The sequence below is a fragment of the Cryptomeria japonica genome, chromosome 10 (genome assembly GCF_030272615.1).
Source record: "Cryptomeria japonica chromosome 10, Sugi_1.0, whole genome shotgun sequence".
NCBI lineage: Eukaryota > Viridiplantae > Streptophyta > Pinopsida > Cupressales > Cupressaceae > Cryptomeria > Cryptomeria japonica.
In genome coordinates this window covers 77,102,009-77,116,390 of record NC_081414.1, presented here as the reverse complement: position 1 = coordinate 77,116,390, position 14,382 = coordinate 77,102,009, and the positions used below count along the sequence as shown (strand labels likewise).

Below are 14,382 nucleotides of genomic sequence, written 5' to 3'. Positions count from 1 at the left end.
TTGAATCTTCATAACTTTCACTTGAACTCTTTTTCTTCTTCTCCATCTTCTTCTCCATCTCTTTGTTCTTCCACATGTGCATCTTCTTGTTTAGTTTGAAAATGCAATGTTTTTGACTTTTCCTTTGGTTGTTCTTCACTTGAGTCAGCTCTAAATTCCTTAAAAATGACATCTCTAGAAAAGATCATTTTATAAGTTAGAGGATTTCAAAGCTTATAACCGTTTACATTCTCACCATATCCTACGAAGATGCATTTTTAAGATTTTTGATCCAATTTGGATCACTTATGTTGATCAACATGAACAAAATACTCACAACCAAAGACCCTTAAATGTGAAGATGAAGATTTTTTACCCAACCACATCTCACAAGGTGTTTTATCGACAAGAGCTTTACAAGGAGATCTATTAATTAAATAACAAGCAATACCAACAACTTTTTCCCAACAATATTTATCAAGCTTAGCACTACTTAACATGCTCCTAGCTCTTTCCATTAATGTACGATTCATTCTTTTTGCTAAACCATTTTGATGGGGAGTGTAAGGTGTAGTCTTTTTCCTAACAATTCTTGTATGTTTAAAAAACTCATCAAATTCTCTAGAGAAATATTCACACCCATTGTTAGATCTCAATACTTTTTATCTTATAATCTGATTGCTTTTCAACCAATGCCTTAAATGCTTTAAACTTAGTGAAAACCTCATATTTTGAATGCATTAAATAAAACCAAAGTATATCTGAGACATCATCAATGAATGAAACATAATACTAAGATCTATTCAAAGAGTCAACATCCATTGGACCACATACATGTGAATGAATAATCTCTAAAAGTTGTTTAGCTTTATTATTTCCTTTAGGAAATGAAGATATATTTTGTTTACCAAACAAATCACTCTTACTAATAGAATAATCATACTCCCCCTCAATTAAATTCTTATCTAGAATGGTTTTAAGATCTTTTTGTTGGTATTATGGATATGTTGCATTGTTTTTGTCATTGATGTCAACACTTATCAACACTTATCCTTCTGGAGATCTTTGGTTATGTTCACCGGCAAGTTCAGTGACTTATGCACAAGTCACCGATATTTGGTTCACTGGCAAGTTATATTATTCATCGACACTGAGGATGACTTGTTATTATCTGGAGATCACTTGGTTATGTCGAAGACATGGTTTTGTTAGGTCCCAGAGACAACTGAGAGAGGGGGGGGGGTGTGAATCAGTTGTCCAATAAATTCAACCAAAATTAACTTAACCAAAACTCAATGCTTAATACCGGTAAACCAAACTTTATGCCGGTAGATAGTCTTAACAGTTAATTCTAGTATCGGTAAAGATTAATGCATGAAACAGAAAGACAATAACATCCACAACACATAACACAAACATTTGTACGTGGAAACCCTGTAAGGGGAAAAACCACAGTGGGAAGCCTTACCCACAATCAAATGATACTACTGCAGATAGTATATGTGTACAATATGGATTTTGCACATGCACAAAGGCCAACTACCTAGAGCTCACTGCTCAATCACAAAATGAGAGTCACACTGACTATAATTGGATGGTTAAATCCAATGATAATGTACTACATAAAATAGCATCTTCATATGCTAGATTTAGTACCGGTTTAGTTTTGATTGCCTTCACAAAAACTTTCCTTCAACCTTTAAATGATGTCTGTGTGTATAACTCTACTTATTTTCACATATACCTTATTACAATTCCTTCTTCTAATCGCATATCAATCTCACAAATGAGATCTTACATTTATACCATAACCTAAGACCAATCGAATAGGTCAACTCACTAAAAGATATTAAAATAAAATCAATTACAAATAAATCAATATCCGATGTGTGATGTCGGCTCAATGCATTTACAATAATAATAAATCATCTCCATAATGTGTCGTGCTGATTTGGAATAGATATGCCTGCCGGTGCTTATCCTGGACCTATTTGTCGGTAACAACAAATATGCAAACTCGAATAAACAAATAACCAAATTGCCAAAACCAAGTGATCAAATAATGTCTTTGGCATAACCAAGTAGTCTCCAAGTCATTCCAAGTGTCGGTGAACAATATAATCTGCCAATGAACCAAATACCGGTGACTATGCATAAGTCTCTGACTTGCCGGTGAACATAACCAAAATCTCCAAGTGTTGATAAGTGTTGACAAGTGATGACAGGTGTTGACATCAATGACAAAACCATATCAACATATCCAAAATGCCAACAATCTCCCCCTTTGGCATTGATGACAACACAAGATGGAAAAACCATCAAAGTGCCAAAACAGAAATGCCAAAAACCAAAAACCAAAAACCAATAATCTCCCAAAGAGATTATTAACCAGAAATGAAAATACAGATACAGAGAGTAATCAATCTCTCCAACAATCTCTCCCAAAGTAACAATCTCTCCCCAAGGGATAATGTGTTTTTAAAGTGTTTTTCCATATCAATCTCTCCCCCTTTGACATCAAATGCCATAGCATTACAAAGACTAGTTTCAAATACAAAATACCAACTTATTTTACCAACTACTCCCCCTGAGAAGTAGCTCTCCTCATCAAAGCCAAAAAAAGATTTCTCTATTAATTATGTCATTTGATGACAAACATGAACTGTCTAAGTCTCTACCGGTGGGGGTAGGACTCCAAGTTGTTCTCTGAGATATTCAAAAGTCTCCTTAGGCAAAGGATTTGTAAAAATATCTGCAATCTGCTGTTTAGTATTCACATAAACCAATTTCACTTCTTTTGCTTCAACATTTTCCTTTAGAAAATTGAATTTGATAGAAACATGTTTAGTCTTAGAGTGAAATATCGGGTTCTTTGATATATCAATTGCTGCCATATTATCACAGTAAATAGTTATAGGTTCCTTGCATTTTAGCTTTATGTCCTTCAACATTTGTTTGATCCATAATACCTGTGTACAATTAGTTGTTGCTGCAACATATTCTGATTCTGTTGTTGATAGACTTGTACAACTCTTTCTTGCTCAACCATGAAATTAGTCTGCTACCAAGAAAAAATGCTTCGTCGGTGGTGCTTTTTCTATCATCCACATCTCCTGCCCAATTAGCATTTGTGTATGCACATAAGTCAAAATTTTCATCTCTAGGATACCATAAACCAAGATTTGTAGTGCTTTGTAGGTACCCGAAAATCCTTTTTATTGCTGATTCGTGATTTTCTTTAGGATTACTCTGAAATCTTGAAACAATACATACTGCATTCATAATATCAGGTCTTGTTTGTGTCAAATATAGTAAACCTCCTATCATATCTAGTCGGATTTACAGGTGTTGATTCATCCTTCAAAGATAATTTATCAGTTGTAGTCATAGGTGTGCTTACCGATTTACAGTTTTCCATGCCAAATTTCTTTAGTAATTCCTTCAAGTACTTAGATTTACATAGGAATATACCTTTATCAGTCTGTGAAATCTGCAATCCTAAAAATAATTTTATCTCTCCAATCATAGACATTTCAAATTCTTGTTGCATTTTGTTAGAAAAGTCTTTACACAAACCAACTTCTCCTCCAAAGATTATATCATCAACAAAAACTTCAATAACCAAGATGTCATCAATAGTCACTTTGTAGTATAGATTGTTGTCAACATTACCTTTAGTGTAACCAAGCTTCAAAAGATATTTGTTCAATCTAGCATACCAAGCTCTAGGAGCTTGTTTCAATCCATATAAAGATTTCCTTAACCTGCAAACCATGTCTTTGTTATCTATCAAAAAAAATCCATTAGGTTGTTCAATATAAACTTCTTCTTCAAGATCTCCATTTAGAAATGCACATTTAACATCCATTTGATATACTTTATAGTTTTTGTGTGCTGCAAAAGCCAATAAAAGTTTGATTGCCTCAATTCTAGCTACTGGTGCAAATGTTTCATTGTAATCAATTCCTTCTTTCTGTGAATATCCCTTACACACCAATCTCGCTTTGTTTCTGATTACCTTACCATCTTCATTAAGTTTATTTCTAAAAAACCCATTTAGTTCCAATTACATTTTTGTCTTTAGGCTGGGGAACTAATGACCAAGTGTTATTCCTTTCAATTTGTTCCAATTTATCTTCCATAGCTCTAATCCAATATTTATCTTCACATGCTTCATTAATTGATGTAGGTTCAATTTGAGAAATAAGACATACCTCTTCATTCACCAATCTTCCTCTAATCATAACTCCTTGAAATTTGTTTCCAATTATCTGATCTTCGGAATGATTCAATCTTACATATCAGGGTGTTTTTGCTTGCTGCTGTTCTTTAGTGATTGTTGAATCTCTAAATGATGCCGGTGTAACTGGATCACCATTCTGTACCGATGTATTCATAGTAGGTTCATTTGTGATTATCTCTATTTCTTGTTCAGAGTATGTGTACCTTGAATTTCCTCTAAATTGTTCATCAATCTTCACATTTTCACTCTCAACAATTTTCTGCAATCTCTTGTTAAAACATCTATATGCCTTGCTCTTAGGTGAATAACCAAGAAATATTCCTTCATCGTTTCTAGGATTAAATTTGCCAATATACTCATCTCTTCTAATATAGCATTACTTCCAAATATTCTGAAATATTTAAGAGTAGGAGTATTACCAAACCATAGTTCATGTGGGGTCATACCAGTTTCACCTCTGATGTGAACTCTGTTGAATGTATAAACTATTGTATTGACTGCTTCTCCCCAGTATATATGAGGTTGATTTGCTTCAGATATCATACTTCTGGCTACATCCAAGATATTTATGTTTTTCCTTTCCACAACTCCATTCTGTTGGGGTGTTCGGGGTGCTGATAACTGTCTTCTGATCCCATTCACTTCACAAAATGTATTAAATTCCTTAGATGTGAATTCTCCTCCTTGATCTGATCTCAAACATTTGATTTTCTTGCCGGTTTCATTTTCTACCATCACCTTGAATAGTTTGAATTTCCCAAATGCTTCAGATTTCTCCCTGAGAAAAGGAACCCAACACATTCTAGAATAGTCATCAATGATTAGCATAAAATACCTATCTCCTTGTATACTTCTAGTTCTTGCTGGACCACATAAATCAATATGAATTAAATCAAGAACATTGTTAGACTTTTCTGGAATACTCTTGAAAGTTGCTCTAACTTGCTTTCCAAATTGACATTCCTTACATATTGGATTGGGAGGTTTAACAATCTTAGGTAAATCTCTAACTACCTTAGTAGTACTGATTTTCACAATGCAATCAAATTTTACATGACAGTCTCTTATGCCATAACCAACTTTCATCAATGTGTGCAATAAAACATGCTTTCTCATTATTGTTCAAATGAAAGATATTACCTCTAGTCTGATTACTGGTTGCAATTTCCAAACCAGTTCTGTTTAAGATTTTGCATTTACCATTCTTGAATTGTAACTAAAATCCTTTTTCAACTAATTGTCCAAGACTCAAAAGATTATGTCTTTAACCTTCAACATAGTAAACATTATCAATATTGTACTTACCATCAAGAGATATAGTACCTTTTCCTTTGATCAAACAAGCTTTATCATCTCCAAATCTTACTAGACCTCCATTGTAATCCTAAAAGGTTAAGAATTTGCTCTTATCACCAGTCATATGATGTGAACATCCTGAATCAATAATCCATTCATCCTTATCTTCAACTTTAGCTGCTAGGGCCTGCTCTACCGGTTGAACAATAGGTGTCGGTTGATCTTCTGTTATAGCAAAAAAAGCCCATCCATTGTTTGTTGGATCTTCATCAGAATCATTAGTAACTCCTTCATCAACATAATAACACGATTTGTCTTTATTCTTCTTAAACTTGTATTTCTGATAGTTAGGGTTAGGCTTATATGTTCTTTTAGCTTCTTCTCTTAATATTGCATGTCTATCAGGGCATCTAGAAGCCATCTGACCAATCTTATTACAATTAAAACATTTAAAGGGTGCTTTACCTTCATACTTACTTCCAATTGGACCTTTAGGCATTTTCCTAGCAAATAGTGCTTCAAGTTTTTCAAGTTCTTCATTTTCTCTCCTACTTTCTTCAAGTTCTCTTGCATAGAAGGCTTTCCAATCAGATTTATCAGATGATGATGATGTTACAGTTGATGCTAATGCCTTGAAAGCTAGATCTGTCTTGATAGTAGTAACAGGACCAAATTCCTCAAGCTCAAAAGTTGAAAGTTTTCCAACCAAAGTGTCTCTAGATACTGATGCATTAGGCATTGTTCTCAATTCATTTATAGCAGCAACTTTCATTTTATATGCTGGCGGCAAAGCTCTTAAAACTTTACAAACAATCCCATCTTCACTTAAGGTTCCTCCACAACATTGTATACCCAAAAAAATTTCATTTACTCTTTCCATAAAAGCAAAAATTCTTTCTTCTTCTTCTTCCATTTTCAGACTTTCATACTTGACTCGGAAGCATTCAAGTTTTGCAATTTTGACTATGGAATCTCCTTTATTCAATGTTTCCAGTTTGTCCCAAATAGCTTTAGCAATAGATTTGTCTGACAATCCCATGAATTGGTGATCTGATAATGCACTCAAAAGTGCTTCTCTTGCGTTGCATTCATTTTCTTCATCTTTAGCCAAGTTAGGTGGAATAGGTTGACCTTGAGTAGGAGCAATATAGCCATTCTTTGTAACATCCCATATGTCCTTTCCAATCCAATTCAAATGTGTCTCCATCCTGATCTTCTATATGCCATAGTTAGTTCCATCAAGTTTCGGACTGTCCTTCCTGAAATAGTTAGAAGACATTGGATCTCCTCAAGTTGTTAAACTTCTGCAAAAAGAGAACTAGGCCCTAATACCAATTGTTAGGTCCCGAAGACAACTGAGGGGGGGGGGGGGGGGGAATCAGCTGTCCAATAAATTCAACCAAAATTAACTTAACCAAAACTCAATGCTTAATACCGGTAAACCAAACTTTATGCTGGTAGATAGTCTTAACAATTAATTCTAGTATCGGTAAAGATTAATGCATGAAACAGAAAGACAATAACATCCACAACATATAACACAAATATTTATACATGGAAACCCTGTAAGGGGAAAAACCAGGGTGGGAAGCCTTACCCACAATCAAATGATACTACTGCAGATAGTATATGTGTACAATATGGATTCTGCACATGCAGAAAGGCCAGCTGCCTAGAGCTCACTGCTCAATCACAAAATGAGAGTCACACTGACTACAATTGGATGGTTAAATCCAATGATATTGTACTGCATAAAATAACATCTTCATATGTTGGATTCAGTACTGGTTTAGTTCTGATTGCCTTAACAAAAACCTTTCTTCAACCTTCAAATGATGTTTGCGTGTATAGCTCTGCTTATTTTCGCATATACCTTATTACAATTCCTTCTTCTAATAGCATATCAATCTCACAAATTGAGATCTTACATTTATACCATAACCTAAGACCAATTGAATAGGTCGGCTCACTAAAAGATATTAAAATAAAATCAATTACAAATAAATCAATATCCGATGCATGATGTCGGCTCAATGCATTTACAGTAATAATAAATCATCTCCATAATGTGTCGTGCTGATCTGGAATAGATATGCCTGTCGGTGCTTATCCTGGACCTATTTGCCGGTAACAACAAATATGCAAACCCGAATAAACAAATAACCAAATCACCAAAACCAAGCAATTGAATAATGTCTTCGACATAACCAAGTAGTCTCCAAGTCATTCCAAGTGTCAGTGAACAATATAATCTACTTGTGAACCAAATACCAGTGACTGTGCAGAAGTCTTTGACTTGTCGGTGAACATAACCAAAATCTCCAAGTGCTGATAAGTGTTGACAAGCGATGACAGGTGTTGACATCAATGACAAAACCATATTAACATATCCAAAATGCCAACAGGTTTGGACACTTGGTTTTGATGATTTGGTTATTGGTCTAAACGAGTTGACATATTTGTTGTTACCAACAAATTGGTCTAGGTTATGGATCGACATACGTTATCTATTCCAGATCAACACGACACGTTATGGAGATGGTTTAATCATTTGGTATTGTTGTTGAGATGACATGATGCATCGCATCTTGACTTACTTGTAATTGATTTTACTGTAATATTCTTAGTAAGGTTGTGATATTCGGTATATGCGAATATGAGCAGAGCTACTCACACATACATCATTTAAAGATTCAAGAAAGGTTTCAAGGAGACAATCAGAGCTTAACCGATACTGACCGGTATTGAATCCAACATTGGAGATGCTACTTTGAGAAGTACATTATCATTGGATTTAATCATCCAATTGTAGTCAGTGAGACTCCCATTTTGTGATTGAGCAGTGAGCTCTAGGCAGTTGGCCTTTCTGCATGTGCAGATCCCATTTGCATACACATACTATCTGTAGTAGTATCATCTGATTGTGGGTAAGGTTTCCCACCGTGGTTTTTCCCCCTTACAGGATTTCCACGTAGAAATCTTTGTGTTATGTGTTGTGGATGTTGTTTCTCTTTCTATTTCATGCATTAAGTTTCACCGGTATTGATATTAACTGTTAGTCTGTTTACCGACATTAAGTTTGGTTTATCGGTATTAAGTGTCAAGTTTAATTAAGTTATGTTTGGGATGAAATTAATAGACAACTGATTCACCCCCCCCCCCCCCCCCACCCCCCCTCTCAGTTGCCTCCAAGTCTTAAAACTTTTTCATCGATTTGACCCAATCTATGGTTCCACATCATACATGCATTTTCAGTCCTAGTTACAAAAGCTGAATTACAAAAAGTAGAAGCATGTAGCTTAAAAAAAGTCCCTATCTGAGATCCTTTAGCCACTACCAAACTTCCCCTTACAAACCTGCAACCAAACTTATCAAATGTCACATGCATTCTAGAATCATTTAACTTGGAAACCGAAAGTAACCTTCTTGCAAGATCTAGAATATGTAAAACATTATCAATGGAAACAATCCTCTCATCATTGAACACAAATTTACCTATCCTTTGCCAATAATCTTCTCTCCATCATATCCTTTATACTTGAAAAACCACTCTTTGTGAGGAGTCATATGGTAGGAAGTACTTGAATCGACAAGCCAAGCATCATTACTAATAGAGTTAGTTGAAATAAACAAAATATCAGGATCAACATTATCCAAGGATTTATCTGTGAAAGATTTGGTACTCTTTTTCTTGTTTCTACATGCCTTCTTTTACCACAGTTCCAACACTTCACCCTAGTCTTTCTAGGGGTTTTAGAATGTCCTTTTGACTTATCCTTCTTTTTATCCCCTTTAGGCCCCTTTTCCTCAGGTCTTCCTTGAACAAGGCATCTAAGGAGCCAACATTCATGGTTTTTCTCCTCATCTCTTCTAAAAGATGTATGTCAATCACACTGTCCATCTTATGCTTTGCACCACCACTACTTATGACAACAATTAGATTTTCCCAAGAATCATGCAAAGAGAAAAGTAAAAGAATACATTTATCTTCATCTTCAATAGTAGAATCTATTAATACAAACTGACTTAAAATCAAATTAAAAGCATTCAAATGTTCAACAATAGAATCACCATCTCTCATTTTCAAAGAATACAAAAATCTTTTTAGAAAAAAAAAGCTTGTAAGAGAAACTCTTAGTTTGATAGATATCACCTATTCTCCTCCATAACTTGTATACAATGTCTTCTATATAGACATTCAAGAGGATAGAGTCAGAAAGACACAACTGCATGGTTCCTTGTGCCTTCTTGTCTAGCTTTTTCCACTCATCATTTGTCAAGGAAGAATTCTTTGGTTTCTTTTCTTCTAAAACTGTCATGCCTCGAGAGGAATCAAGTATCATACAAGCCTAGGTTCCACTCAAACGACTATTAAAGTCATCAACCCTTGATAAACCCTGTAGGAGGCTTTTTCTAAGCCACCACACATCTTCTTTCTATCAATTATATTTTAAACAAAATATTTATTTATGTATTGGTGAAAATTGCATACCCATTCCTTATGCATTGACTAGTGCACATGGCAAGTTTAGGTGGAAATTGGCAAATGAACTTATTTTAACATTTTCCCATCATCACTCATCCCCAAGATTGAAATATGACATCTAGTCATTCGCCACTCTAGTTTAAATCCATAGGCATAAAAAACAACCCAACCATTTTTATGTGCATGGATCTAAACACTAAATTCTGGTATCTAATTTTATTAATTTGGTCCATGTTTCACTTCCATTCTAGCCAATATGAATTCATTGTAGCACAACTTATTTCAAATTGCATTTTATGATGGTGTAATTAAGGACCAATCCTAATTGATTTACATATTATCTAAGTCAATAGAGAGATCTTTCATTAGGTTACATAATCATTATAGAAACACTACATATTTGTTTACTATCTAGATACTGTTCAGATTTGTTGAATTAGTCCACCTAGGGTCTTGATCAAAGGAGAACCAATCCTTGCCTAACAAGTTCCCAAATGATGTCTATAGAGACATAACATCACTTTAGACATAAGTGCAAGAGGATGAGGTTCATCTAATACATTCATTGATTTTCTATTAGTTCATGTTGTGGGTCAAATGTATGATTTTGATGAATTGATTTTTGCATTTATATAATTGATTTGGTACTCATAATTAAAACTAACCAAATCAATTATATAAATGCAAAAATCAATTCATCAAAAGCATACATTTGACCCACAACAAAACACAATAAGTTTGCAAATACCCAAGCATTTATCTAGATAAGACATTTGCCAAATAAATTTCTATCATCTTAGAAAATTATATTTCATCATTGAAATCAAATCTAAATACTTTATGTAGTTTATTTCAATTCTACATTTACCAATAGATTATTACATTATCTATTTTAATTCCAACTCGAGACTCTAAATCTTTTACTTACTATTTAATTATTCATCCTAAATAAAGTATAGTAAAAACATTTATATACTTCAATTATAAACATGTATAGTTAATTTACAAATTATTATATAGTATTAAACCATTTAAATAATATTTAATTGTATAATAATTATTGATATAGTTTAAATATATAATATACTTTTAATAATAAGCAACGCAATTTTAATATTATATAGTTTATTAGAAGGCATTATGTCTATCGAATTGTTTAATGCTACATAATTCTTATGATATAATGGATAGATATAAAAGTATTCAAAGCATGCTTAATTCACATGATGTTAATTGTCTTATCTCTATTGCAAAATCATATAAATAATATATGGCATCAGAATGGTCTATGTAATGTGAATATATATCACACGTAGTAATTTGAACTATATACAATTCTCAAAAGCATTTTGTTAGGGCTACGGTCGACAAAGAAATTTACACCTATTTTAGCACCTATTTTAGTTAACCACCCGTTAAATGATTGGGGATTACTTGCTAGGTTTGTCAGATTGTTGGGTCCACGAAATTACTTTTTAGAGTGCTGGGTCTCGTGGTCATTAAAATTTCTCCATTCATTCATTGATTCTAATTATACACACTAATAGATTGTGCTTCCATGCTTACACGCTATGCTATATGATTAAGCTACTTATAGATAGAATTTCTTACCGAGATTTTCCATTAAAATTGTACATACCTTGCGTTTACATAGGTGTAGCCTATTATTGTCAAAGAGTCTAATATGCCTAAATATTTATATACAGTTTTCTCCATTTTTTTATTTTCTAATATTTTGACAAACTATCTTCCCCTAAATTTGTGCTTTATGTCTTCAATTCCCACATCATCGCTGCTGCATAATCAATCAGTAGTCACAAGGTATAGGACGTCAATGTTTTGTGATAGAGCAAAATGGGGTTCTTAAAGACAGGTGAGGGGCTTCAACATTTACTTAAAACGCTAAAAAAGACAATATTGATCTCCATCATCAGACAGGAATGCCCCTCCTTGACAGATGACGAACATGCCATTAACCCCATAATGAAAGAACCTGAAAGACAGTGAAATGTGATATCAAACTATCCCATGTATCCAATTAAATGCACACCCAACATAATTCATAACTTAGATATTGATGAACAACTTCTTGAGAAGGAAAAACATAGTTTATGTTCAGAAGTTCTTTTATCTCTCTCACCTTCCGAAATTCCATTTATAATTTTTTTACCTTATACTAATATGCTTATGCTATAGTGCATGCAGAGGAAAACCTATCAAATTTGGCATATATAAAATAGCTGTAACAGTTAAAGTATTTAGCCCAACCACATTTCGGATTGATAGTTCAACACAATGTAAAATTCAAAATTGATATTGGACGTCCAAAGTGGTTCACCCGTTTTCCTTAGAAGGAGCTATTGATGTGGTAGAGAAATCTGACGGAAGCTCAACCATGTGAGAACTGCTAGATTTTCTCTGAATGGCAAGCCCCAGCACATAACCTAATGCTTTAGCCACAGGTATAGCCACTGCATTTCCAACTTGCGTGTACCTATTCATAAACTTGAAAATATTAGAAATTCCCAAGAACTCAGGTTTTGGATCCAAAGTTTCAAGCTCCTGCCATTAGGTGGTAATAAGGTTAATGTTTTAGATATTTAACGGACATCTAAAGTAGATACACACTAAGAAGTTCAAGCAAACCTTTGTTTGACAGGACCAAAAAGCCTGTAGTAATCAGGAAAACCTTGTATCCGTGCAACTTCCCGAATTGTGAGAACTCGGTCCTGCTCTGGATGTAATATTGTCTGAAAAGAAAAACAAAATTCAAAAGCAAAGACAAAAGACAGCCCATTAAAAATCCTCAAAATTAACCAAGCAACTAGCCTTATTTGAAGACAAAAATTAAGAAGTATTTATAGCTTTAAAATGGAAGAGACAGACCTGACAGTGAGGTTCTGGACTTGTCACAACCGTGCTCACGATTTCATCCCACCAAATCCTTCCGAAGGGCCTGGAAATGATGATTAGTGAATAAGAAATCACGAGTGGAGATTGTGAGGAAATTACTTCAAGAAACGTATTAATGAAAAATAATACTCGTGCCTTGATCATTAGGCAGCAAGACGTTGCCATTATATATCAGCAGCTAGTTTGACCAAGTCAATCATATGTAATGCATTGTAATATCCCTTTTGTTGACCTTCCAAAATAGTTAAATGGTTAAAATTAAGTCGTTAAAAAATAAAATTATAAGATGGTTAATTTTAATTATTTGTAAGGGTCATTAAATTAATTAAATATTTCCTCAACTATTATAATAAGTAACTTCATATTATGCAAATTTATTAAAGGTCACTTTATTATTAAAATGAATCAAATTATATACTGAAAGGTTGTGAAAGGAGGATTGAGGGAATCATTTGGTGTGCTTGGTTTATTATTTTCTTTCGGAGAGCTTGAGAGCTTCCGGTTTCTAGCAAACCCCAGGAAGAAAACCCCTGGGTTTTGAAAAATAGGAAAAAAATCCAATTCCATCTTGGGTTCTGAAAGATTGGACAAAATTCCGATTGTATCTTGGGAGGATTCATTTCAGAATTCACATTGTGCTTCATGGATCAATGCCCTAGTTTTTAGTGTAAAGTTTCAAGGTACTGGGATGAAGATTTTATGAATTTTTGGAAGCATGCTACGGCAGTCCATACTTGCTACAATGTTGCACTTGTTACAGTGTCGTACTTGCTACAGTACTGTGATTGCTACATGTCTGAGATTTGTTGGAGGTTGTGGCATCTTATTCCCTGCCATTTGTGAGACATATTGCTTGGAAATGGGATATTCGCTGGACGTGGGTGGTTTGAGCCTCATTCTTGGACATGATGGCACATTCCGAGCAAACATAAGGAACAATATTCATTGCAGATGCTGCTATATATTTCTGTGCGCTACATTTTCATTTTCAGATTGATGTATGAATTGTAGGTTTGTTGCTGTGTGATTCAGTCTGGTACATCCAAATAAAGGTCTAATATTCAGATCTGAACCTTATTGAGGTCTTCTGAATATATTTTCTATGGCTGAAAGTCCATTCTACTCCTTGTATGGGAAAGAGGTTCATATGAATGCACTGGTAGTGGATATTTTTGCTCATGTTGCTATTGCTCACTAATCTGAGCATATTTGCTGAATCTGCAGCTAAATGACAGCCAGACACAAGTCTATGTTTGAGAAAAATAAAAAGGTTAGAGATATTACATGCTTCTGTAATTTATTGCAGGTTTTCTTCTTAGAATTTTGCATGATATTTTCTTTAAATGAATGTATGTAATCTATGTTTCATTTTAATCATGATCAATATGCAATGAAACTCTAAATATACCCAAAATCTTCAAATAAAACCCCTTTACCAAAGGAAACATGCAAAGTGTTTGAAAAA

The 14,382-nt window shown here is 34.0% G+C and overlaps 1 protein-coding gene and 1 long non-coding RNA gene across 3 annotated transcripts in view; one reads left to right on the top strand and one right to left on the bottom strand.

Moving 5' to 3' along the window:
* Window positions 1-12,047: 12,047 nt before the first annotated feature.
* Window positions 12,048-14,382, bottom strand: part of LOC131033236 (DNA (cytosine-5)-methyltransferase CMT1) — a 192,154-nt gene continuing 189,819 nt past the window's right edge. For both annotated transcript variants that reach the window (XM_057964407.2, XM_057964408.2), the window contains 3 exons: window positions 12,891-12,960; window positions 12,651-12,754; window positions 12,048-12,498 (listed from right to left, as the gene is read on the bottom strand). In XM_057964407.2, the coding sequence (XP_057820390.2) occupies window positions 12,339-12,498; window positions 12,651-12,754; window positions 12,891-12,960 (334 nt within the window). In that variant the 3' untranslated portion in view covers window positions 12,048-12,338. The remainder of the gene's footprint in view (window positions 12,499-12,650; window positions 12,755-12,890; window positions 12,961-14,382) is intronic.
* Window positions 13,328-14,382, top strand: part of LOC131033237 (uncharacterized) — a 62,968-nt gene continuing 61,913 nt past the window's right edge. Inside the window, exon 1 of the long non-coding RNA XR_009103580.2 lies at window positions 13,328-14,187. This is a non-coding gene — a long non-coding RNA (uncharacterized LOC131033237). The remainder of the gene's footprint in view (window positions 14,188-14,382) is intronic.